The sequence below is a fragment of the Rhinopithecus bieti genome, unplaced genomic scaffold (assembly GCF_001698545.2).
Source record: "Rhinopithecus bieti isolate Rb0 unplaced genomic scaffold, ASM169854v2 scaffold_47444, whole genome shotgun sequence".
In the NCBI taxonomy this organism is placed as follows: domain Eukaryota; kingdom Metazoa; phylum Chordata; class Mammalia; order Primates; family Cercopithecidae; genus Rhinopithecus; species Rhinopithecus bieti.
The window spans coordinates 570,559-597,259 of NW_016819781.1; the positions used below are offsets into that span (position 1 = coordinate 570,559).

Genomic DNA, 26,701 nt, shown 5'->3' on the forward strand with positions numbered 1-26,701 from the left:
CATCCTTTGTAGGGACATGGATGCAGCTGGAAACCATCATTCTTAGCAAACTATCACAAGAACAGAAAACCAAACACCGCATGTTCTCACTCATAGGTGGGAACTGAACAATGAGATCACTTGGACTCGGGAAGGGGAACATCACACACTGGGGCCTATCATGGGGAGGGGGGAGGAGGGAGGGATTGCATTGGGGAGTTATACATGATATAAATGATGAATTGATGGGTGCTGACAAGTTGATGGGTGCAGCACACCAACATGGCACAAATATACATATGTAACAAACCTGCACGTTATGCACATGTACCCTAGAACTTAAAGTATAATAAAAATAAATGAATAAATAAAAAATAATAATAGACTTAAGATATAACCCATATGGGCTATAAAGTATCTGCAAAAGACCCTAAATGGAAACTCTGCTGTGTTGTGCATTTGACTTGGCACTAATAGGTCAGATATATTAACTGTTGGGTGAAATTAATGATAATATTGCATCTAAATTCTATGGGATGTTTCTTAAGGTTTTGGGTGTTAAATTACCCCTTCTAAAAGCCAGTATTGAGGCTCGAACTAATCAGTGTCTTCTTTTTCTTTTAAAAATTCTCTTGACCGTTTTGTTTCTATTACAAATGAAACATGAAGGTAGAAAGTAGAATGATAAGTTATAAGAAGTGGAGAAGGGAGTGTGTGTGGGGAGGATGAGAGAGGTTGGTTAATGGGTACAAATATATGGTTAGGTAGAAGGAATAAGATCTAAGGTTGGATAGCATGGTAAGGTGACTTTAGTTAACAACAATGTATTTTATATTTTAAAATAGCTAGAAGAAAGGACTAAAAATGTTCCCAACACAAAGAGATGATAAATACATGAGATGGTGGATGTCCTAAACACCCTGGTTGTTAGACATCCTATGCATGTAACATAATATTACATGTACCCAACAAATGTGTACAAATATCATATATCAATAAAAAATTAAAAAGTAAATAACTACAGAAAACAATACAAAACTGGCAGTTCCCTCTTTTACAGATAGATGGCAAGCTCAAGGCCAAATAATCAGTTGAATAAAGGAGAAGTTATGTAAATGGAAATGCTGGTCCAAACTAAGGGATGAGGAATAGATAGAGCTGTGGAATTATCCACTTCACATGATGATGTTGCAGGTTAAATGGGTACACGCCTAGGCAGAACAATGTAGAAAACCTACCTTACTTGTCCTTCTGACCAAGCCTTTTAAGGCTATCATTTAAACTGGCTCTGAGTTCTGTATCTTAGTTTTGTAGGATCAGAAAATCACATGCCAACTTAGCTTTCAGTCTATTTATCTACAAACCCAAGTGCCTGTTTATTCATTTTTCAGTGGATGGACACTGCAGGAGTCTTAGCAAGTACCATCTCTCCACTTAGCTAACTACGTAGGAAACCTGAATAGAAATCAGGGTTATGATTGGTGATCTTGAAGACAGAGCCAGGAGAGTGAGTTTTAATATCTGATGGTGTTGAGATGAGATAACTGATCTCGAAGAGGGATGTGTCTGCTGAGCAAACTCAGCATTACTTGTTAGCTGAACAGACAATTGGACAAAGCTGAGTGAGCACCTCTTCGATTTTTTTTTAATGCTTGATTATTCAGGTTTTCAGTTTTTAGGCAGACCATTTTTCTTTTTTTCCCCTCAGACATACAAATAGCATTGACTCTGCAGTAGCATTAAATAGGCAATTATAACCCAACCATGCCTGAGATAACACTGTGATTTCTTAATAGAAAAAGCTTGTTAGGTCCCCACTTGCAAGTTGATTTTTCGTAATTTAATTCTCAAAATGTCACCCTATTTCTTGGTGTAACCCAGATAAAACCTAGGCACCCTGGCAATCCAGTTTCAGCATGAAGTTATATTCAAAGAAACACAGGCTAGTTGGCCAAAGTAATTTCAGTATCCTTACTGGACTCTTCTGGAGAACATCAGAGGGGATTCATTTTATAAGCCACAGTAAAATATCTCAAGATTCTCTTTTCCTGATTCCCTGGCCTTAATATCTTAGCCTTTTCATTTTAAACTCTTGAACTTTAAACTGTCTCTGACCCCTTTCAGTGCTTTACTTCTTCATCTCTTCTTTCCTTTTCTCAATCATTTTTTCTTCTAAATAGCATCCCTCACCCATTCCCTTTCCAAGTGCAACTATATAAAACAGTTTGTTTCTCACAGTTTTTCAGTACTTTACCTCTTTCTCTGATTCTTCATTGCAAAAGCCTAGGAACCTGCTGGCAAAAAGTCACTTAAAAGGTTTGGGGCAGGGGCACAAGACTCCCTTTAGCTCACATGGAAGGAAGTCAAAGCTGAATTATCTTCATCTAGCAATAGAAAGAATAAAGATTGCAATGTTTGCAATTTAATGTATTTTCTTTACCCTCCTCTTGTCTAAATTCTGTGATATCATGATGGCAACAGGGCCTTGAGTAGGTCTTCTGCTCCTTTCCCATTGCCGTATCCTGGGGCGCTAGCTATCAGCGCAAGTCAGAATGGGGGTTCAGTGGAGGAAAGGAAATTCCCTGCTTAGCCTCTTTCCCTGTCTCCCTGTTTCTCACACACTCAGTTGGGACACCCACCTTGTCCGCAGTCACAGCCTGGCACCCCCTAGTGCTCCAGTTGCAGCACAGTCAGCAGGAGAAAAAAAGGAGTCTCAAGGAGCAAAAAGGTGGAAATAGGCTTTCCTAATGACAGGTACTGATCATATCCGTCTTCTCATCATATTTATTGAAGAGAGTGTGCTTCATTCTCTATGGGTGCTCTTTAACAATAGTTTATGTGTTCATCATGTTATAATTCTTCCAGAAAATAGTTGCCAGGAAAATATATAATTTATAGAAAGCAAATGAAAGTGGCTTGTTAGTCTCCCCAGATAGTGGAGGAATCTGAAAATCTTTCTGATGGATTGAGATCACGTCATTCCAGATGTCTCTTGAGGCACACTGCCCCAAATGGTTGCTACTGTCAGCTCATAATGCTTTTCCCTGGAATTTCCACTTCCCCCAGCCTTTCTCCCCAGAATAAGCTTTCCATGATTCTTTCCCAGAATTAGCCTTTTCAACTCTTTCCTCATATGCATAGCAACAGTAATTTATTTTGTGTGGATTAATGTCTTTAGCATTAGGACACTTCTGGTCTTATGGACTGATGGCCAATGTGTTTTTAATAACGTATTTTGCTTCTATTGAAGTCATGAGTACAAATTCGTAATTCATTTGAATGAGGGACATGGACAAACAGGAACACAAGTAGAGGAGAGAAAAAAGAGGATAGTATATTCAGAGATACTCAGTAAGCATATATTACATGTATTCATCATGCAGTGTTCTAGGCTTTAGAAATGTGTCAGCCAAGATCCTTGTCCTCAAGGAGCCCATAGTTTATGTTAGACAGAGATGTGTAAGCAGTTAAGTATATAAAGTGCTACAGTGCTTGAGGTCTAATGTAGAAAAATCCACAGCCTGTGGGGGAGGGGAGAGAAAGGAGGGAGTGATGCAATCTGTTTGGAGGGAACTGAAAAATATTCTGTATTTGTCGGTACTCTTTGAGTTGTAAGTGGTAGAAACATCACTCAAACTAGCTTAAGAAAAAGGGAGATATTTTAGTGTATATAATTTAGGAAGCCTAGGGATGGTTCTGGCTTCATGCATGACTAGATCCGGGACTCAAACAATGTAGTAGGACCTGTTTTTTCTCTTTCGACTCTGCCTCCCTCTGCATGTTGACTATTTTCTTCAATGTGGATGCATTTCTTTTATGTGACTTGGAAAAATTGCTACTCAGAAGTGCATCATCTCAGCTTAATCCTAGTGGTATTTTTTTTTTACTTCTCTCCTGGTATCCATGTGTCTGTCCCTAGAAATGTCTCTAACTGGTGTTTCTCAGTTCACTTAGCCATCCCTTGGATCAATAGCTATTGCAAAGAAACAAGGTTAGCATGATTGGCCTAACCTGGCTCACATGCAAGTCCTGGTGGCAGGAATGAGCTAACCATGACTGGCATTTCCACCAGAGCCATTTACAGTGACGGTAGATGTGTTTCCCCAAAGGAAAGAAGACTAGGCAGATCAAAACTGACAGATGTTCACTAAAGCTTCATGGATATTTAAACTGTGCCATCATAGATGAATTGTTTCTTGTCAAATGAAGCAACAACGGACATCTATTATTGTTAGAGGAAGCAAAAATAAGAGGACATGAACCAGCCTGGAAGATCAGGAGACTGCAAGTAGTCTTTGAGGTTGGATCATGGTAGGGGGCCATGGCTTGAGATGAAGCTGTGAGATAGACAGGAGCCTCATTGGCCATTCTAGGGAACCTGCTCTTTGCACTGTAGGCAATAGGGAGAGATTCTTGGTTTTAGGCAAGGGTCGGAGGTGGTCAGATTTCCATTTTAGAATATCATTCTGGCAGCAGTGTGGAGATTGAGTTGGAGAAGCCAAGAATGGATGTAGGGAGACTAATAAGGAAACCACTACAGTAAGCCAGCTGGATGTAAGTTCTGTAGTGTGCTAAAGATGCTAATATGGAATAGTCTCCATGTCCGGGTAGGAGATAAAGGAAGGAGTGTTAAGGCAATACTCAAGGTTATAGTGGGGAAGCAAAAGATGTGGAAACTGGCCAGCAGAATCAACATGACTTAGTCTTTCAAGAAAGTAAGTGTCTAGGATGACAGATTTCTGACTTGAGTAGTGTCATTTGCTGAGATGAAACATATAGAAGAAGGAACAGGCATGAAAGTAGAGGGTGGGGGATAGCTTGAGATGGTGACTGTATGTGTTTGAGTTTGGGGGAGTGACCATGAATTGTTGGCAGTTCAGTATAGGGATCTGCAGCTCAAAGGAGAGGTAGAGTTGTAGAGTTGATGAGAATGAAGGACCCAAGAGTTACTGGTTTTGTCCTGGTTAAGGGAAGGAGAAATCTGGAAACCAGTGGGCTAGCCAGGAGAGGAGCACAGTTCAGACCTCAGCCATCAAACAAGCATCAGAAACTGCACGTGAGTTCCTTAATGGTGTCCTATGCAAATTTGTTGTCATTTGACTCATCTCTAATTCTGAGCATAGTCTGGTTGCGTCTTATCCTTATCCACCTAGAAGTGACTTTAAGACCATCACTGTGGGCTGGGTTCGGTGGCTCACACCTATAATTCCAGCACTTTGGGAGACTGAGGTGGGCGGATCACCTGAAGTCAGGAATTTGAGACCAGCCTGGCCAACATGGCAAAACTCCATCTCTACTAAAAATACAAATATTAGCTGAGCGTGGTGGCACGCATCTGTAGTCCCAGCTACTTGGGAGGCTGAGACAGGAGAATTGCTTGAACTCAAGAAGCAGAGATTGCAGTGAGCCGAGGCCGTGCCACTGCACTCCAGCCTGGGCAAATCACTGTGAAAGGGAGCTCAACTAGTCAAAGAATCCTGCAATAGCTATAGATGCACAGTGGGTCCTTGTCATGGGCCCAGGTCCAGGGTCATCAGTCAGAACACAGATGTAAACATGCTAATGCCACTGTCTGGTTGTATGTGCTAACAACTGTTCAGTTCCAAATTCTAACCCAATAAGGAGTTTCCTCAGGGGAAATGTATGACTATAGCATAAACGGGCTCAGCCTTACTGCTTTCCCACTGTTACCCCTTCCTGCACCAGCACTCTTCTGGTCCGTGTGACTCAAAGCCAAAACACTGCTTTGCCCCCCCCCCCCCCAGATCCTATTAGTCTTGAGTCTCATCAATTCTGTTTCTTGCATTTGTCCTTCTCTTTCCATTCTGGTTGGTACAAGTCTAAGCTGGGAGGCTTGTTAGTTCATCCATCCTCACTGTACAACCAGGAGAATGGAACATCCTCTTAACGCACTTAAATGAATTTGAATCCAGAGGTCAGCAAACTAGGACCCATGGGCCAAATCTGGCCCACTAACTATGTTTGCAAATAAAGTTTTATTAGAACACAGCCACACGCATTCATTTAAATATTGTCCAGGACTGCTTTTGAACTACAATGGTAGCATTCAGTAGTTGCAACAGAGACTGTATGTCCCACAAAATCTAAAATATTTACTTTTGTTTTACAGGAAAAGTATATCAGCTCCTATTAATCCACCTTATACACGAATGCCAGATTAATGTTCCTCAAATGCCATTTCACCATATCATTCTGTAGCTTAGAACCCTGTAATGACATTGCCTTGTCCATGCAATAAAATCTAAACTTCTTGGCCTGGTATTCATGGCCCTCCATGGTATAGTCCTAGTCAATTTTTGAATCATTGATCTCTGTTCCTAAAGGCAAGCCCTGCACCCAGTTAGATTTTCCTCCTCATTGTCCCTGGAATATGTAGTACATGTCTACCCTTGTTCACCTACTTCCTTTTGCCTGGAATATATTGCCCTTTTGTAGCTACCTAAATCCTACTCATTCTTTTTTTTTTTTTTTTTTTTTTTTTTTTTTTTTTTTTTTTTTTTTTTTTTTTTTTTTTTGAGGCAGTCTCTCACTCTGTTACCCAGGCTGGAGCGCAGTGGCATGATCTTGGCTCATGGCAACCTCCACCTCCTGGGTTCAAGTGATTCTCCTGCCTTAGCTCCCAAGTATCTGGGATTACAGGCATGCACCACCACGCCCGGCTAATTTTTATATTTTTGGTAGAGACGGGGTTTCACCATGTTGACCAGGCTAGTCTCAAACTCGTGACCTCAGGTGATCCACCCGCCTCAGCCTCCCAAAGTGCTGGGATTACAGATATGAGCCACTGTGTGCCCGGCCCTAAATCCTAACCATTCTTAAAGAACTAACTTGAACTCTACATCCTTCATGACCATGTCAGTTACAGTGATCACCAATGAGCCTGTTGCTTGAGCACGTAAAAGTCCACTTCCCGTACTGCCTGGTAAGGTTTCTTCTGCTCAGAGAATGGTTCACCAACATGATGATGGGCAACTCTGGAGTGAGGACTTTCTGATGGAACAAAGTCATGGCTGTGGGAAAGCCTGGGAATGATTTGGAAATGACAAGATATGTAATGAGAACACATGACACTCAATTAATATTTGTGGAAATCTTGAGTCATCAGCTTCTCATATCTATGACATACATCTTGGTTCTGTATTTAAATGTAGGACAACTACATATCTTGATAGCCAGTGGGAATGACTGACATACGGGACAAAGTCCCGTAAATCTACTCTTGAGAGATTCTAGAATGCAGAGATAGCAGCTGGTCCTGGAAGCCCTAGCTTTATCATGTGCTATCTCTGAGATGCTGGATAGGTGGGCTGTTCCCACTGTGCCTCACTTTTCCCATCTACTGTCATATGTTATATGGTCTTGCACACACTCTGGGATTAAGTAACATCAATTATGCACCATTGATTGGAGTTCTTTGGTAAATGGTACTACGTTCCTAAAATATTCATGCGTCTTACTTTGTCAGGGGGATTATATCCCTGATTTAGATATTATATTCTAGTGGCTTAAGATTATGAGCTAATATTTTGTAAGGTCTGGGGATTGCACAGAAAACCTTGGTTGTAACACACATTATTATTACATTGATTTGAATAGCAATGGTACAATCATAGCCCCGGAAACATAGCAACTACATAAAATAAAAGCTTCCATTAACACTGAGCACAGCAGCCAGGCTTCCGCATTGTTGTTGTCCCCAGGATTTGGCTGTTGTATTGTCAAATGCCATTATGTCTTGTCTAACAAGTTTCTCCCTGCATATGTGAGTAAACGAAAATGCTCCAGTATAATAAATGTCTCGGCAAACCACTCCTGTACACTTTGGGAACAGAACATTAACAAGGAAACTATCATGAGAGCAGACCTTTCTGTTATGAATCACATTCATATGATGTTTATTGTCTGCATTGGAGAAGTATAGAGAAGAAAAATATGAAGGGTACGCTGTAATGGAAAGGTTATAGTGGAAATGCAAGGAAAATATATCCCTTTACAACCAGCTTCTAGGCATTACCTAGAAGTAAACTTAACGACAATAAGACTAAGAGCAATAACATTGATTGAGCACTTATTCTGTGCCAGGTATTGTTCTAGGCCTTTTACGTTACATCATCTCATTTAATCCACTCCACAACCAAGTGGTTTGTGTGCAGTTATTATCTCCACTTTACGTACAAGAAGACCAAGACCCAGGGAGGTAGAAGAACTTGTCAGAAGTCAGACAGGTAGTGAGTGGTAGAGCTGGGAGTTGGACCCAGACAGACAGATTCCAGACTTCATATTTACCATAACCTCAGCTGCCCCACCCACATGAAATGCTACCCCAAGGCTAGTGGCAGCAAAGATCACCCATTTCATTTGCATTGTTTGGTATGTCCAACTGGGTGATTAGTCCTACAAAATTTGAAACAATGTCTGCTTATTTATGTCTGTGATTTTGATCAAATAAATCTCACCCAGAATTTCCCACTGTTTCATTCTATGGTATTTGCAGTTTGTAAGAACCTCTGTCTTTTGGATTGAGACATTTTTATTCTTTGTGTCCAAATTAACACTGCACAGAACATGGTTCTGTGTGTGTGTGTGTGTGTGTGTGTGTGTGTCTGTGTGTGTGTGTGTAGAAACCGCCTTTTCTTTTGGATTAAATTCTTGCAGCCTGGCTGAGTGAGGAGAATTTCTCCCACTCTTCGAGCCTACAGCAGACATGTTAGGAGAATGCTGCTGCTTGCAACACACCCAGAGACGGTGGGGCAGGTGACACTGCGTGTGTGCCCAGTGTCTCTGGAAGTATCTATACAGATGTGTGCTGCTGCTGCTGCTGCTTTCTGCCTTAAAATTTCTGGAGCCAACACCCACCCACTCTTACAGCCTCTCTCTCTTTATTTTCAAGGAAAAAAGAAAGAGGCAGACTGAAATAGAAGGCAAGCGACAACAGCTTGACGAGCAGATACTTCTGCTGCAGCATTCCAAGGTAAGCGGCTGATCCCAGGAACCTATTCCATTATTAGACATGCAGATCACACTCCGGAGAGCTGGGCAGTGCCTGCCCTGCCGTGAAGGCACTGCCGCCAACCAAACCAGCCTTTTTCATTCAATCAGGAAACCATCTCTTGGCTTTTCTTGTGAATTTCTCAAATTCAGGGCTTTATTACAGCATTCCAATTTCTGCAATCATAAGATTACAGTGTGCATGTGGACGGGGTGGAGGGTTTGTGCATGTGAAGTGTGGTGGCTATATATAGAAATTGGATGAGAATGCTCCACAGGGTGGGTGAGGCAGCGTTTCAGGATTGTTTCTCCCATGCATAGGTGCTGGGTGTGTTTGCTCAGAGACCCCAAAAGATATATTTCACAGAATGTCCTTTTCTCACTTAAAATGTTAGTGTTTCCTTTCTTGATATGGAGAAAAGGAAATTAAAATGTAATCTGATAAAACAACAACACTGCGTATTTCAGATTATTCATTTATTTTACTTCTACTTTTAACAATTTTGAAAGTGTTCTGTGAGAGCAAGCAGTTGGTCAAAGATGGCTTTGAAATGATTTGACTCAGATGGGTCTCCATGGTACCATCTAAGAAGAGAGAGAGAGAAAGGGAGACAGCACACAAGAGCTGTTTATTTTTTCTTCAAAACATAATGCACTTAAGCATCGTAATTGATTACAGCTCAGGAGAAAGCTCTGTCACTGTCACAAGGACCCCACTGGTTGCAGAATGTTGCTTTTCACATGTTCAGAGAATAATGTGACCACATTCCGATGGCCAGCCGGGAGTTGCTGCTTGCCTTTGACTGCTCCTGGGCTTTTTGGTAGGAAAACCTTCTCCTGCTTACCTCATGTTGCTGTGCCGTTGCCTGCACAGAGCTGCATTGCTCAGAGGGCTGGGTGGGAAGGTGGTGCTGACTTTCGGGGTGATGCTCAGTATGAATTATTTGGATTTTTTTCAACAAGATAAACCTTTATGGCTACTTTTCCTATCCTTTTCTAGAAAACAGGATTGTGCTAAATGAATTCCCAAAATGAGAGCCATCAGCAAGCGAGTTACTGATTGAAAATAGCAGCATGACCCATATCTGCTTAGCATGTTTATCAGTTTTTGCCATTAACCTTAACCAGAGAAATGTGCTTAAAAGGAAGAAAAGCAGCATGATACTGAGGATATTGCCTGTTTCTCTGTTTCATCCTATAAATTCATTGACAGATCTTTCTTTGTAGGAGCTCACACTGTATCCCCTGTGCTGTTGCTGTTTCCCCACAACGCTCCTGAGGGAGGATGGAGGGCTAAAATTAGTATCCTCTTCTCACAGAGAGGGGGCCTTAAAAACACCTAATAGAACTGAGTGAATTGTTCAAGGTCAATCTGGACAGAGCTAGGTCTCTGGCTCAGGGTACAGTCCATTCAGTACGGTACTTGTAAGAGACCAACGTGTACTAAAACCTCAGTGAATTCCTGGTTAAAGATGAACTTTTAAATAAGAGAACCGAATGAAAAAAAGAGAGGCTGCTTTTGGCTAGACAACCTCACTTTAAGCTCAATGTAGTCCTTTGCTTTTGTATTCCTTGAATCCAGTCAGGGAATAAACATATGTCAAAACATCAGGAGTTTTTTTTTTTTTTTTTTTTTTGGTCTCCCTTCTCATGATCCTGGATGCCAAATAAGATACCAAGGGCTCATTTATTGCCGATGTTCAGTGCAGTATTAGTATATTCTGTTCATTTTACATCTATTTATTTTTGTTTGTTTGTTTACTTGTTTGAGACAGAGTCTCGCTCTGTCACTCGGGCTGGAGTGCAGTGGCGTGATCTCAGCTCACTGTGAGCTCCGCCTCCTGGGTTCACGCCATTCTCCCACCTCAGCCTCCCGAGTAGCTGGGACTACAGGCGCCTGCCACCACGCCCGCCTAATTTTTTTTTTTTATTTTTGGTAGAGATGGGGTTTCACCGTGTTAGCCAGGATGGTCTCAATCTCCCGACCTCGTGATCCGCCCACCTCGGCCTCCCAAAGTGCTGGGATTACATACTCATTTTTCATCTATGCATCTGTTCATCCATCTTTCCGTCCACCCATCCATCCATCCATCCATCCATCCAATCAACAGAAACAACAGTAAAAATTAAGTTGGTCTTGTATGGGGAAGCAGTGAGGTTTTTCTCAAGGACTTGGAAACAAGGGAATCAGCTAGTTCTTTATGGTTATCTTGGTAAAATTCTTGCACAGTTGATGAGATTGGTTATCTGAGGGAACACTCAACACTTGCACCTTGGCAACCTTGCTATTGCAGGGCAGGAGGTGGGTGAGGTGGGGAGGACTGGAGGTGATGGTAACTTACTAAGTGGAGGTCAGGGCATTGTATGCCTCTCTCTGGGAAGGGCTTGTGTGGACAGAATGAGGGTGAGTTATTTGCCTTGAATACTGAAAAAGAAAAGCTCAGAGGTTCCAAAGGTGGCAGTGGTTGTCTGGTACTACATGCAGAAAGACCCCCAGCTTTGGGAGGTCCTGAATTTCTGTATGCTGGTGAGGTGGGGTCAGTGGTAAGGTGAGGAGGGTCCTCAGGCCACAGTGAGGCCCCGGCGAAACTTCCCTCAGGACCTTGCCTCTCTTTGTTCTGAATTCATCCTCCCTATAATTATTCAGTTATTTTGATATGAGGAAGGGGTTGCCTGATTGAAAGATATGATCACTTTAGGCACTAGGAAGGCATATGTTTCACTTTAAATCAATAAGCTGGTGACTGAACTTGAATAGCATGAGACTTTTTCCCTGTAATCATCCAGTTTGCAGTCTCGTGGCCTCGCCCCTGAATGAAAATACATTTGCGGAGGTTATATTTTCTCCTCTGTGAACCTCTCCAAGGAGTCAGCCAGCTTTCTGCTAGTAGCCTGTTAGCCACTGTCAGTAACAGTCACCATTTTTTTGAGTGCCTAACATGTGCCTGGTACTTTAAACACATGCCCTCAGTAATGACCACAAGACAGTTATTACTCTCTTTGTCTTATAGGTATGGGAACAAACTCATGAGGTCAAGTGATTTGCCCAAGACCATAGAGACTATAAGTGAGGGAGCCTGAGAGAAACTCCTGGGCTGTCTGCTTTCAAAGACTGAGCTCTTTCCAGGCCACTGTTCTCTTTGAAAGAAATGTTTCCTTTGGAGTAATTCATCTAGTGAGATGCCAGTTACTATCATTGCTGTCTCTCTTACTCTAAATATATTGTTATGGCTTCCAGAAAATTCAGATCGTGTGGAGACATGTCACTGTGATTACTGAAGTTCCTTGAAGTAGAGAATATTAGGAAATATGTCAGTAATCAATATTTATTTCACTAATTTGCAAAATCTCTAGAAAAATTATTCTTACTGCATTAGAGTTAGTTGTCATGTTTATAAGATATAACTTTCATATTCTTTATATAATTCTCATATTCTATGTCTTAAGATATAATTCTCACATGTGGGAATTATCAAATAGCCTGTGGACCCTTATTCTCATGCAATGAAATGAATTATTTAGACAGATTCACTGGTCCCTGGTCAAAGCAAATAAATAGTATGCAAGATAGTAGTTTTGGCATTCATAAATATTTTTAGAAGACTTACTCACTGCAATATTTAGGAGCATATAGTGAGCAACTCTACAAAATGGAATATCATCACTTTGTATATGGACTTTGAGCAAATTCTATAATACAATAAAAGACGAAAGTATAAAATGGTAAAATACTAGCTGCTACATCCCAGTGATTAGGAAACCTCAAGACACTTTGAACTCCAGGCCAAATTTACCTCAGATTTATTTTTTAAAGCATCCTTAGCTATATGTAGTGTGGCGTAATAATTTCTAAGCATTACAAGTAGAACTAGTAAGCAATCTTTACTTGTAATTTAAGCATTACAAGTAGAACTAGTAAGCAAAAATAATCTAGCTATATTATTTTTGATGATTATAAAAGGAAAGAATGTATAATCATTGCAAAACTAAATTAAAAGTACAGATAAAGAAAAAACGTATGTACTGTATACTTACCATTCAGATAGAACCCATACAGAGGCATATCCTTCTATACTTTTTTCCCCAATGTATTTCTGTAGATTAAGATATGTAACCATTGTTCACAGGGCTCACCAACCTGTGGGTAAAATGAAATTATATAACATTAGTATTGAAATAACATTAACCTTTACCTCTTTTTTATGTAGGTTCTTTTAATTCCCATACAAAATTTATAATTTTTATAAAATCCCATAGAGCATTCTTTAGGATAACTGACTTTGATGTCATCCTTGAAAAGAATATCTCCATCTCAAACTCTTAGTTGTGCTGTTTCTTATACTTCAATAGCATTAATTCATCTAGAATTTATTTACAGATGAGTTATGCAGTAGGAATATAACTTTACTTTTTACTGATGCTGAGCTGCTTGTCTCAATGTGATTTATTGATTAATTCATCCTTTCCCTCACTGATTTAAATGTCTTCTTTATCACCTACATATTTCAGACTTACATTTGAGTCCACCATTTATGGATTCTTTTTATTCCATTAATCTGCCCATTCCTGTGCCAGTATTGTTCTCATTTAATCCCTGTAGCTTTTAATATATTGTAATATTTCATAAGACAAGAACTATCATTATTCTTTTGAAAATTGTCCTGGGTTTTATTTCATAGAAACAATTATTTATTTTATTGTTTTATAATGAGACTTGTGATGATATGGACTTTTAAAAAATAAATCAGCTACTATATCATACCAGAGCAGGATGAATTTAATATTTCCTTCTGTCCCTCGGTTGAATTGCCAGAGATTTGTCTATTTTATTGGTCTGTTCAAAGCCCCAGCACAGAGTAGGTACTCACTACCTACTGCAACATGAATTCCTTGGAGACTGTCATATATACAAAGGTTTGCCTGACAGAGTTGGCCCTGTCAGAATCAAATTGCTAATACCACATCTTCAATACATAAACGGCCTTTGAATTACTTATTCATGAGCAGGGAACCCTCTCTAGAGTTGTCTTCTAATCCAAGCCATAAAAATGGTCATTATATTTTGAAGACCACAACCTTTTCTTCCAAGAAAGCTGAATGAAAAAAGATGAAAGGCTGAATTGTGACCCTGTGAAATATTTATTGTCAACCCACTAAGGTCATTTGCTGAAGAGCCTGAAGGTATCAGAAGACTTGCTACAAAGATATTACAGTGTCTTTCCCGGTTTTGAACACTTAGCACTAATTTTAGACTTTTCCTTGTTACTGGGATGTGTGAAAGGCTTATTTCAAATTTTAAAATATTGAACAGATAGGCACAGTACACAGTGTAAAGTAACTTTAGATCTCCTCCCTTATTTCCATACACAGAGCTTGAATGGAAGTTAAAACCTGATTTCTTCTATCAGAAGTCTTGGGTTGGCTTCTCCCTGTGTGGACTGAAGCATATAGCAAAATCTCAAAACCTAACCAAGATCTTATTTACTGGGAGTCAAGAAAGAGCAAGAAAAGAGTGGGAAGGATAGGGGAAGGGGAAGAGGGACAGGACACAGATGAATTGTCTGAAAACACAAACAGCTGTTGCCTCATGCTGAGTTTAACCCATCTTCTGTTAGAAAACTGAATTTAGGCCAGGCGCAGTGGCTCATATCTGTAATCCCAACACTTTTGGAGGCCAAGATGAGGCAGACGATCTGAGGTCAGGAGTTTGAGACCAGCCTGGCCAACGTGGTGAAACCCCGTCTCTACTAAAAATACAAAAATTAGCTGGGCTACTTGGGAGGCTGAGGCAGGAGAATCGCTTGAACCTGGGAGGTGGAGGTTGCAGTGAGTCGAGATCACGGCACTACACTCCAGCCTGGGTGACACAATGAGACTCCATCTCAAAAAATAAAAAGAAAAAGAAAAGAAAAGAAAATTGAATTTAGCCATATTCCAACCATCATCCACTAGAATAGCCAATATCAGCTTTAGCCAGATTACAAATGAATGAAAGATACAGGTAAAAAGTAAAATCATGAAAGTACACAAAGGAATCACAGGCGAATATTTTTATAGTGAGGGTAAGGAAGTCTTATCTAAGTATGACATCAAAGCCAGAATGTGTAAGTAAAAAAGATTGCCAGATATGACTTTATAAAAATAACAAACATCTGACCAGGAAACAATTGGAGACTTATTACAAGTTCTGATTCACCTCCTACTTCCCCACTCTGCCTCACCCACCCTCTCCAGACACGCCTCACTATCTACTGGGGTCACCTCAAAAAGTGGTATCTAGGCTGGTCACAGTATTTCATGCTTGTAATCCCAGTACTTGGGAGGCTGAGGTGGGAGGATCATTTGAACCTAGGAATTTGAGACCAGCCTGGGCAACATAGATTCCATCTCTACAAAAATAAAATAAAAAGTAAAAGAAAGTAAGAAAAGTGACTTCATTATAGTTACCTTAGCTGTAGATGAAAAAGATTGAGTTAGATTATCTCTGTGATCTTTTTTTTAGCTTTAATGATCCAAGGTTTTATATTTGCTAAAGTACAGTGTATGTGCATGATTTTCCAAGAATTCCTCACATGTCAGCCTCCGTGGATGAATAAAAGATATAGCCCTGACTGTGAGGACTCAGAGGCAAGTGGGGGAGAGAGAGCATCAATATGGAACCCACCATTAGAGGAGCTGAAAAATAGTTTTCCATGTTAGGAAGTGGATCAGCGGCACCTGATGATTTTGTAAATCCTATTTGAGCAAAAAAAGGATTCTTCAGTGATCTCACACAGAGGCAAGATAGCAGAGTGTACCTCTTGGCTTCGAATCCCAGATCCACAGCTCACTCGGTGTGATACCGTGGATAAGTCAGTTAATGTTAGCACCTACCTCGTGGGATGCTTGTGAAAATTAAGTGGATTTACATGTAAAGCACATAAAGCAGTAAGAATTCTATAAAAATGATCATATTGTCACCATCATCACCCTGTACTATGGCTGCAAATACCATTTATGTATCTATGACTCCCAAATTGACATCTCCAGCCAATGGCCCTTGAATCCCAGTCATCCATGTTCAACTGCTTTTCTGACATGTCCACTTAGATGGATATCACTTTCATTTAGAAGCCTCTCAAACTTAACATGCCCAAAATGAAAGGTTTTATTTTCTGCTTTTCTATCATTTGTTCTACTCTTCCCTGTCTCCAATTGATGATACCACTAGTCACCCTTTCACTCAAACCAAATATCTATATGTCGCCCTAATCCTTCCCTTTTTCTCAGCCCACATCTAATCTATTACGGGTCACACTGATTCTACCTGCAGAATGTACCACCATGCCTTTTGATTCTTCTGTCTCTCTCCTGTTTCAAGCTAATATGCTCTGTCACTTAAACCATACAATAAACTCCCATCACTTGTACTTTGTAATCCTGCCCCTTGCAATGTGTTCTTCCTATTGCGCTTAGAACACACAGCAAACTCCTTAATAAGGCTACAGAATCCTACCTAATCTGGCCCCAGCCTTCTTCTCCATCTTCAATTTGTTCTGCCCTCCCACCCCAACCTCACTTACTGTGGTCCAACCACTCGGGCATTTGTTCCGGTCCCCAAACACACCAAACTCTGTCCTACCACCAGGCTGGTACATTTGCCAGTCCCTTTTGCCAGTCCCTCCACCTGGAACACCCCTCCGGATCTCAGATCTCAACTCGAATATTCAAGTCATCAGAGAGACCTTTCCCACTTTAAGTGTCCTCCCTTGGTCCCTGTTTGTCACATTGTCCTATCTACCTCTTCCTAGGCAGCATCATAGTCTGAAATTATCTTGCATCCTTGTTGATTGGGATGAAGGCTTGGGTGAGAGTAGGGACTTGCCTGTCTTCCTGAGCTGTGACTTCAGGGACTGGCAGAGTTCTTGGCACCTAGGAAAGGGATAAGAGAGCCACTGCTCCTGAGTTGGAGACACAGAAGGAGAGGATGAGGAGTTCTTTTAGATTATGGTATTTGGCCAGCCATTGAGAAAACTTGTGTATTCTTCAAGCATTTGGATAGTCATAGATCCTCATGCTGTGCTACTCAAATTGTGGTCCTCAGTCTGGCATTGCCAATGACAGCATCACCTGGGAGCTTATTAAAATTCAAATTCCCAGGCCTTATGCCAGACTTAGAGGATCTGCGTCTCCATGGGTGGGTCCTGGAATCTGTCTTAGGAAGTTCTCCTGCTGGTTCTTATGCATACTAAAGTTTGGAAAACTCAGTTCTTGTTTTTGTTTTCCAAAGCTGGCCAGGCCAGTAGAGCAAGAAACAGAGTTACTTTGGGAGTTCCCTCTGTCCTCCTTTCAGAAGCCCCTGTCAAGATCCGCTTTGTCCGGCTCCCAGCTCCCCATCTGCTCGTTCCTTGTACTGACTTATCATGATGACATTCATTTGACAACTGTGAAGTTTGACAGTCCTTAGCACCTTGGGAGGCCAACTCTGGCCTGAAGTCAGCAGTTCGAGACCAGCCTGGCCAACATGGTGAAACCCCCATCTCTACTAAAGCTATGATACTATGTTAGCTATGATACTTTTTTTTTTGATGTATTTAGATAATAAAGGCCACAAACAGAAAAGTTTTTTTAATTTTAGTTTTTTTATTTCTATTGAGCTCTGCTTCCACTAAATTCTGAAACACTCGGGCAGCCAATACAAGCCAGCATAGTTTAGGGAACCTGTGCTTCGGATGGCGCACTCAGTATACCCCATTCCATTTGGAGACATTTTGGAGACAACATGAAGGGGATCTGGAGTCAGTTAAGGAAGCCTTTTGAGTTGGTGATTTCCTGACAGCATGACTTTGGAGCCAAGTGGAAAATCAACTATACTTTTTTGGCTTCTTAAAAATGTCTAAACAACTTTGTGAAACAGGATTCTCTGAGACCAGGCCTACTGCCTTTTCCAGGTTTTTTGTTTTGTTTTGTTCTGTTTTGTTTTGAGACAGAGTCATGCTTTGTCACCCAGATTGAAGTGCAGTGGTGTGATCTCGGCTCACTGCAACATCTGCTTCCTGGGTTCAAGCAATTCTCCTGCCTCAGCCTCCTGAGTAGCTGGGATTACAGGTGCTCGCCATCATACCCACCTAATTTTTGTATTTTTAGTAGAAATGGTGTTTCACCATGTTGGCCAGGCTGGTCTCGAACTCCTGACCTCAGGTGATCCACCTGCCTTGGCCTCCCAAAGTGCTGGGATTACAGGCATGAGCCACCGCACCCAGCCCCACTACTGCCTTTTTCTGTTGGAGCCTCTCTTCCTGGCTCCTCCTGTGGGGATGTTCTTAATAATATCATGCCTGTATCAAGAAAAGAGATGGAAGTAGAGGTACATACACCTCTGGGTGACCAGAGTCACCAGGCTGCTGGCCAGAGCTACCTGCTGATGGTGGCAGCTAAATTGGTGAGCAGTAAGGGGCTAGAGCCTTCATGTGGTGGCAGGAGGCACTATGTGAAGAAGAGGAGAGAGAACATTCCAAGAGAGCCACTTACGTTGCAAGAAGATGTGGCTGCAGAGCATCCCTGCTGGGGTGGAGACAGCCAGGACTGTCCACAGCTGCCTTTCTAGAAGGGTCCACACCAACGCCAAGGCTTCCAGGATATCTGTTTCCCAGAATTCTAAGGTTTTTACTCTCTGTGGTTTGGACATCTTTAGCACAGGAAGCACCCTGAAAGTGTGGTCCCTATCCCTCCCAAATAATTAAGAGTGAAGGAAAGTTGAGAATTTCCCAGTTCATCCATTTACTCATTCATTCAAGGGAATTGGGCTACAGTTCCATTGACTGAATGAATAAATGGACGAATTGGGAAATTCTGGGTGACACAGTGAATGCAAAGGTGGATAAAGGACAGTCCCAGCCTTCAAGGAACCGGCAGGCTACAGGGGGAAACAGACGTAAAACAGAATTTGAGGATACTATGAAAGGGCCATAGGGTCTGTCTCAGAGCCAGTAGAGGTGGAAGGCTTCTCTGGTGGTATTTCACTTGTTCTTTCTTAGGTAAATAAAGCAGAGGCCAAGGGAACAGGACGAACAACAACAATAGTAAACATTTCTGTAGTACTAAGTATGCGTGTGGCCCTTTTAGCCCATTAACTTCTTTAATCCTCATAACAACCCTCTGAGATGGGCACTGCTATTGTCTCCATTTTACAGATGAGAAAACTGAGGCTCAGTGAGGCGAAGGAGCCTGTTCAAGCTCACTCAGCTGGTAAAGGGCAGACTGGTTCCAGAGCTCAGGCTGTTAGCCACTGTTCAGCATGGCCTCTTGCAGTCTCTACCCGATTCCTGAGAGTAAATTTTAGAGCCAAGTTATAGTTCAAGAAAAGCAAAGCAATAATCATTCTTCTACTTCAGAACTGCTACCAATTAACAATTTATTTTGTGCCTACACCAGATTAAATATCTGAATAAAAATATAAAAACATTAATTGATTAAAAAAATGGCCTCTCATAATGTGCAAACAGGGTCTGTCTGGGAAATTCTGAGAGGTTTATGTGGAGAACAATGGTTCTGAATTCTTTGTAGAAAGAGCAACCGATTTGCCCCACCCTTTCCCATTTTCCAATGGAAAAGAATCTCTGATAAAGCTTTGATAAGCAACCAATGTAAACAAATTGTACTGCACTCTTTTACACATGATTTTATATTATCAAACAATGCCCTATAATGTAAAAACTGTACATTTTAATACTTACCCTGGTGGTAGATGCACACTATTTATACAGAGCACATTCAACAGACAGCATGTTACCAATGATGCATGACTGTTTACGCATATTGGGGTGTGGGGGTGACTCCTGTCTATAATCACTGTAAGAGTATAGTTAGGAATAATTCTATGTGAACAAACTCAAGTCTTTAAGCCTAATTATTAAAAAATTACAGGTCAAGTACCATAAACTTGCCTATGTGCTGCAAGAGTAATCAAACAGATCTCTACAAACAATGATTTGTAATGAAAAGGCAAGAATAACATCAATAAAAACCATGGTCACCTGAACCCACACTGATGCTATATTGTCAACACAGAGTCTTTCCTGGAAGAGCAGGAATTCCAGGCTGATTGAACTTGTTCCTGGGCATGGAGCAGGGTGTCTACAGCACCAAATGACTCCTGGACTTCTCAATAGAATGGTGAATCAGGACCATTAGTGAAGTCTAACTTACTAATACTAAGTGTTGGTAATTTTTTTTTTTTTTTTTTTTGAGGCGAAGTTTCACTCTCGTTGCCCAGACTGGAGTGCAGTGGCATGATCTCAGCCCACTGCAACCTCTGCCTCCTGGGCTCAAGCGATTCTCCTGCCTCAGCTTCCCGAGTAGCTGGGGTTATAGGCATATGCCACCACACCGGGCTAATTTTGTATTTTTAGTAGAGACAGGGTTTCTCTATGTCGGTCAGGCTGGTCTCGAACTCCCGACCTCAGGTGATACGCCCGCCTCGGCCTCCCAAAGTGCTGAGATTACAGGTGTGAGCCACTGTGCCCAGCCCAGTGTTGGTAATTTTTAAAGACTCATCTTGTAGGTTCATAATAAAATGCCCTTAATGCTGCATACAAATGAGAGTCTATGGATTTGTGCATCCTTTGCTCATAAGAGCTTCAGGGAGTCTGCTCCAAGCCTGCATTCCCTGGCTCTCAGTCATTAGAAGAGTTCTTTCCTTTTGCCTCGCTCACCCTGCCTGATGATATCAAATGAAATTCTGGACAGAGGTGATGCCAGTGAGCCAGGGAGCCAAAGAGCCAGGGCTTTACTCTGTGTTAGCTGGCTTCATAGCCGTTGCTCCTGCTCTTCCTTTGGTTGCTTACTGTTTCTGGGAAGAATTGGTCATGTGCCCTGCATCCTCACTGTGGTCTCCTCTGGTGACCACTGACCTGCCCACGGTCATGCTCACTGGTCCTCAGCCATGAGGCACAGGGTCGGTAACTGCTGCCGTCAGCCATCTAGGGACCATGTAAGTGGAACCTGAATCAAAATTATGCTCTCACATCTACCTCTCCTTGCTCTTCCTTTTAGGGAATTTCAACATGCTTTTTTCCTGAACTGTTTTCATTTCCCCTCTCAAAGCAGTAATTGCTGCCTCCAAACCATTGACCTGAAACAAAAGCTTTTTATTCCACTGTACCGTACTGTAGTACACTTGCAAATGTGGGATGTATGGTTTTTTTGTTTGTTTTGTTTTGTTTTGTTTTGTTTGTGAGACAGGGTCTCATTCTGTCACCCAGGCTGGAGTACAGTGGTGCGATCACAACTCGCTGCAGCCTTGACCTACATGGCTTAGGTGATCCTCCCACCTCAGCCTTCCCAAGTAGCTGGGACTACAGGCATGCACCACCACACCCAGCCAATTGTTTAATTTTTTGTAGAGACAAGGTCTCACTATGTTGCCCAAGCTGGTCTCCAACTCCTGGACTCAAGCAATCCTCCTGCCTCCCAAAGTTTTGGGATTACAGACATCAGCCACCGTGCCAACCTAGGGGCATATGATTTTTATAGCATTTGGAGATTATTGCTGAAGATGATTGGGAGTCATTAAAGAAGGGAGTAACTGAAGAAGAGGCATGACAATCTTTTTAAAACACTTTAATATGGACCAGATGTTAGGTGGTCTTAGAAAGTTTTTTAATTAAATTGCAGTTGCATAGAAAAATGTTCTTAATTTTAGAGACTCCTACTGACATATTATTGGGTAAAATATGGTTGTTATTTACTTTAAAATCATTTGATGAAAAGTATATGGTAAAATATGGCAAAATGTTCATAATTGTTAAATCTAGATGAGATTACATGGTCATTCATTTTTAAATTTTTTTAATAATAGAAAATGATGTAGATATAAATCTCTTTGGGTGTTGGTCTAGAGGGAAGTAGGGAGCCAAGTTAGTGAGGAGGCGAAGGCAGTGATTCAGGCAGCGCTGGTGAAGGGTGAAGCTAAAACAGCACCACTGCAGAGAGAGAGGAGAGTGTGGACTGAAAAGTATCATCTTGTCTGTTGTCTTTCCGCACTCCCACAGTCCAAAGTGCTTCGGGAGAAATGGCTGCTGCAGGGCATACCCGCTGGAACTGCCGAAGAGGAGGAAGCCAGGAGGCGGCAGTCTGAAGAGGATGAGTTCAGAGTCAAGCAACTTGAAGATAACATTCAGAGGTAGGTGGATTCCAGCCAGGGAACCCCTGAGACAGTTTTTTGGTGCAGTAACCACTGCTCTCCTCTAGGTGGCCTTTCTCAATACTGTTACCTTCTCCTGTACTTTACAATTTTCTTGCTAAACAAAACACATTGATGTTGTTTAAACTTTTCCACATGACCCAGAGTTATGACACAGAGTACTAATTAGTTTTATTTTATTTTAACTTTTAAGTTTAGGTATACAAATACAGGTTTGTTACGTAGGTAAACTTGTGTCATGGGGATTTGTTGAACAAATTATTTCACCACCCAGGTATTAAGCCTAGTACCCGTTAGTCATTTTTCCTGATTCTCTCCCTCCTCCCTCCCTTCACCCTCTGAAAGGCCCCAGTGCGTATTGTTCCCTTCTATGTGTCCGTGCATTCTCATCATTAGTTCCCACTTGTAAGTGAGAATATGCAATATTTGGTTTTCTGTTCCTGTGTTAGTTTGCTAAGGATAATGGCCTCCACCTCTATCCATGTCCCTACAAAGGACATGATCGCATCCTTTTTTGTGGCTGCAGAGAATACTAATTATTGCATTGGGCTGTAATACAGCACAGTGATGGCTTCATGGGCCCATGAGGTGTTGTGAGCAGCTTGCCCCTTCAGGTGCTCCCTTTGAGTTCTTATATTAGCTTTGGGTCAGGTTGTTAGTTGTAATTGCTGCTGTAGTGAGTCTGTTTTCAAATTTGCTATATTTGGTCAATTCGAAATGGGAAAACTGTAGTCAACAGTCTTGGGATTAAAATGAAGAGTGTGGAGGTGCTGAGTGAGAGCTCGTGGTTATGTGCCCGTGCTCTACAAATTCACTTTGCATTGTCTGCTTTCACTGCTCAGAAAGTGGTTTCTTTATGGTTCTCAACCAGGATCTGATCATTTCCATCTGGGAGATAAGCGACCTGTCTGTGGCCAATGACTGGTCAGGCTCACACAAGAGCAATAATGTAGGTTTTTACTTGGGAGCTATAGCCACACCAGGTCCCAGGACACCTAGCTAGAGAGATATGAGATAGGGATGGAAAGTGGTACACATAGATGCTTTAGAACCAAATCTATCCCTCCAACCCATCCCACCAAATTCTGCCTGAAATCTCACCATCTGGAGCTTCATCTCTGTCTTCTGAGCTTATGAGCTCTCTCTCTCTCTCTGTCTTTTTTTTTTTTTTTTTTTTTAGGAGGAATCTCACTCTGTCACCAGGCTGGAGTGCAGTGGCATGACCTCGGGTCACTGCAACCTCTGCCTCCTGAGTTCAAGCGATTCTCCTGCCTCAGCCTCCCTAGTAGCTGGGACTACAGGCACCCGCCACCACGCCCAGCTAATTTTGTATTTTGGTAGAGACAGGGTTTCACCATGTTGGCCAGGATGGTCTTGATCTCTTGACCTTGTGATCCGCCTGCCTCGGCCTCCCAAAGTGCTGGAATTATAGGCATGAACCACCGTACCCAGTATGAGCTCTTTTAAAATACAAAGGGTAATAGCTAAACTGCTACCAGCCACTTACAACCAACTGCAAATGAAGACTCTGAGAGCGCCTGTAATAGTGTCACTGAAGGGAAAAGCAAGCCGAGTAAATCCCAAAGGCATACTTCAGACTATGTCCCTACTTTGCTTAGGTCCTCATGCATTTTAAAGAGCTTTCAGAGCAGCTTGGCTAAACATTGTTTGTGAAGGAAACCAGCCAAGCAAAAGTTTGGAGGGTTTGTATATACATATACATATATATACTCACACACACCCGTGTACATGCACATGCTTTTTCTTAGAATACAAAGGATAAAGGCTAAACTGTTACCAACCATTTATATCATACATATGTATATCATATGCATATATATAGAGAGAGTAGGTGTTATTATAGACAGAAGGCAGAAAGGATTTGGAAAATAGGATAAAGTTAGTTACATGACCTTTCCTATTTTTCTTTTTGTTTCTTTTTTTAAAGACATAAGGTCTCACTCTGCTGTCCTGGCTGGACTGCAGTGGTGCAATCATAGCTCACTGCAGCCTCAAACTCCTGAACTTAAGCTCTCCTCCCACCTCAGCCTCTCAAATAGCTGGGAATAAAAGCTCATGCCACTGTGCCTGGCTTTTTTTTTTTTTTTTGGTAGAGAAAGAGTCTCACTATGTTGCTTAGGCTGGTCTTGAACTCCTGGCTTCACGTGATTCTTCCCTCTCAGCCTCCCAAAGTGTTGGGATTACACATGGTCTTCCAATCAAATTGGCAGTTTAACCTCGGCTTGAATGCAAATATGTTGTTATTATGGTCCAATAGGTGGTAATTTGCACTTGTAGTATGAGCCATTGCATGGCTAGAGTTTTAAACTGAGACTCAGTTTTTGTCTAAATCGACCATTGGAATGAGGTGTTGCGAGTTAGGGGCTGGTTTATTGTTCAGGTGGTCATAATCATACTCAGAAAAAAATTGTTAAAGGTCTTTTTATTCTTTAAGTCAATGGAATAAAGAGCTCACTCAGCTGGGCTCGGTGGCTCAAGCCTGTAATCCCAGCACTTTGGGAGGCCAAGACGGGTGGATCGTGAGGTCAGGAGATCGAGACCATCCTGGCTAACACGGTGAAACCCCATCTCTACTAAAAAATACAAAAAAACTAGCCGAGCGAGGTGGCAGGTGCCTGTAGTCCCAGCTACTCGGGAGGCTGAGGCAGGAGAATGGCGTGAACCCGGGAGGCAGAGCTTGCAGTGAGCTGAGATCCGGCCACTGCACTCCAGCCTGGGCAACAGAGCAAGACTGCGTCTAAAAAAAAAAAAGAGCTCACTCAATGTATGCAGGCAGTCTTGCCCATTAAGAGCTGGAATCCCAAGCCAGAGGAAGTAAATCACAATAGCCTGCAGGGTTGGATGGTGAGGTCTGGATTCAGGGGCCATTTCTTCTGTCCTCATCATGACTTTGGGCCAAATGGGCACTGGATATGTGCTGGGATGAACTGTGCTCCCTGGAGCTGCTTTCTGTAGGAGCAGGACTGAGGTGAGCATCATTTCCTCTGCAGGGCCTCCTGAGGGAGGAGTTTCTTCCTACCCTGGAAGGCAGCTTCTGCTTCTCTTCATCTTGCTGGCATCTTCTCTACCACAATGTTTATTAGTGTCTTTAATCTTCAATCCCATAGGAAGAAAGAGCTGTTATCTCTCTTCCCATAAAGGACATTCAGTCACCTAAGACATTTCCCTGTAGTTGAACATAGCCTAGTTCATAGCCTAGTTCATAGCCTAGTTCATAGCCTCGCTCATAGAATGACATTTGAATAGTTCTAAAGGCTCATTGCAAACATGAGCACCCCACAGTGTTACAAAGTCCCTGTGGATTGGCTGGCATGGCTCTGCTGATAGGGCTGAGCTCACCTAAGTGACTCCAAGCTGCATGTTGCCTGAGTCCACTCTTGTTTACCCTGCACTAACAGGCTAACCATGATGCCGTCTCTTTCTGGCAATGGGAGACGTACAAGAGGACTGAACAGAAACAAGGCCGAGGCTCAGAACTGCCCACAAGCCATCTGCCAAACCAAGTCAACGAGCAAGCCCAAAACCAAGGGAGGAGACAGCCAGCCAACTTTTAGTGGAAGGAACACAGATCAGGGAAGGGTGAAGGATAGGGACAAATAATTCAGTCTTCCAGAAGCATGATTGTTGAAAACTTCAAGCATTCGGGAAAATGGACCGGCATTAGGGAAACTACAGAAAAACCATTTAAAAAGAAAGAGGACTGGTTGGGCACGGTGGCCTATGCCTGTAATCCCAGCATTTTGGGAGGCCGAGGCAGGTGGATCACCTGAGATCAGGAGTTCAAGACCAGCCTGATTAACATGGCAAAACCCCATCTCTACTAAAAATACAAAAATTAGATCAGTGTGGTGATGGGCGCCTGTAATCCCAGCTACTCAGGAGGTTGAGGCACAAGAATCGCTTGAACCTGGGAAGCAGAGGTTGCAGTGAGCTGAGATCACGCCCCTGCACTCCAGCCTGGGCAACACAGTGATACTACATCTCAAAAAATAAAAATAAAAATAAAGAGGACTAACTAAAACAATGCAAGAATGCAGAGAGAAAGGAAGAAGAGAGTAAGAGAATATAAGTGACTTCAAGATCAAAGTTACGATCTGATCTTTATATAATAGGAATCTTGAAAAGTATAAGATCAGATACAGAACCATTAAATAAAGGAATTTTAAGGGAAACCTTTACTCAAAGCAAAACATTAATCTGTAGATCTTTAGATTTGGGCCCACTAGTCTAAGTCACCCCCAGCAATCAATTAGATTTTCCTAAAGAGATACATCAACTATTTGCAATCTATAAACTGTATTAGTACAGTTGTGCCCTGAAAGTATTTTCATCCTTGTTGTTGAACTAAGAATAGCTTGAAGACACTGAAGGAGAAATAGAGAATGGTAACCAAAGAACAAGGAACATTTCTACAAAAAAAGACTAAGGGAAATTGGGTCATTTAGTTTAGCTAACCAAAAGATAATGGTATCATAACTCAGAACTTCAGGTGTAGGTAGGATCTAGGTC

At 41.9% G+C, this 26,701-nt stretch overlaps 1 protein-coding gene across 6 annotated transcripts in view; it reads left to right on the top strand.

Annotated features, from left to right (window-relative positions):
- PALM2AKAP2 (PALM2 and AKAP2 fusion) overlaps positions 1–26,701 on the top strand; it is a 398,719-nt gene that overhangs the window by 83,719 nt on the left and 288,299 nt on the right. For all 6 annotated transcript variants that reach the window (XM_017859235.1, XM_017859233.1, XM_017859234.1 and 3 more), the window contains exons 2-3: positions 8,891–8,971; positions 22,020–22,150. In XM_017859235.1, the coding sequence (XP_017714724.1) occupies positions 8,891–8,971; positions 22,020–22,150 (212 nt within the window). The remainder of the gene's footprint in view (positions 1–8,890; positions 8,972–22,019; positions 22,151–26,701) is intronic.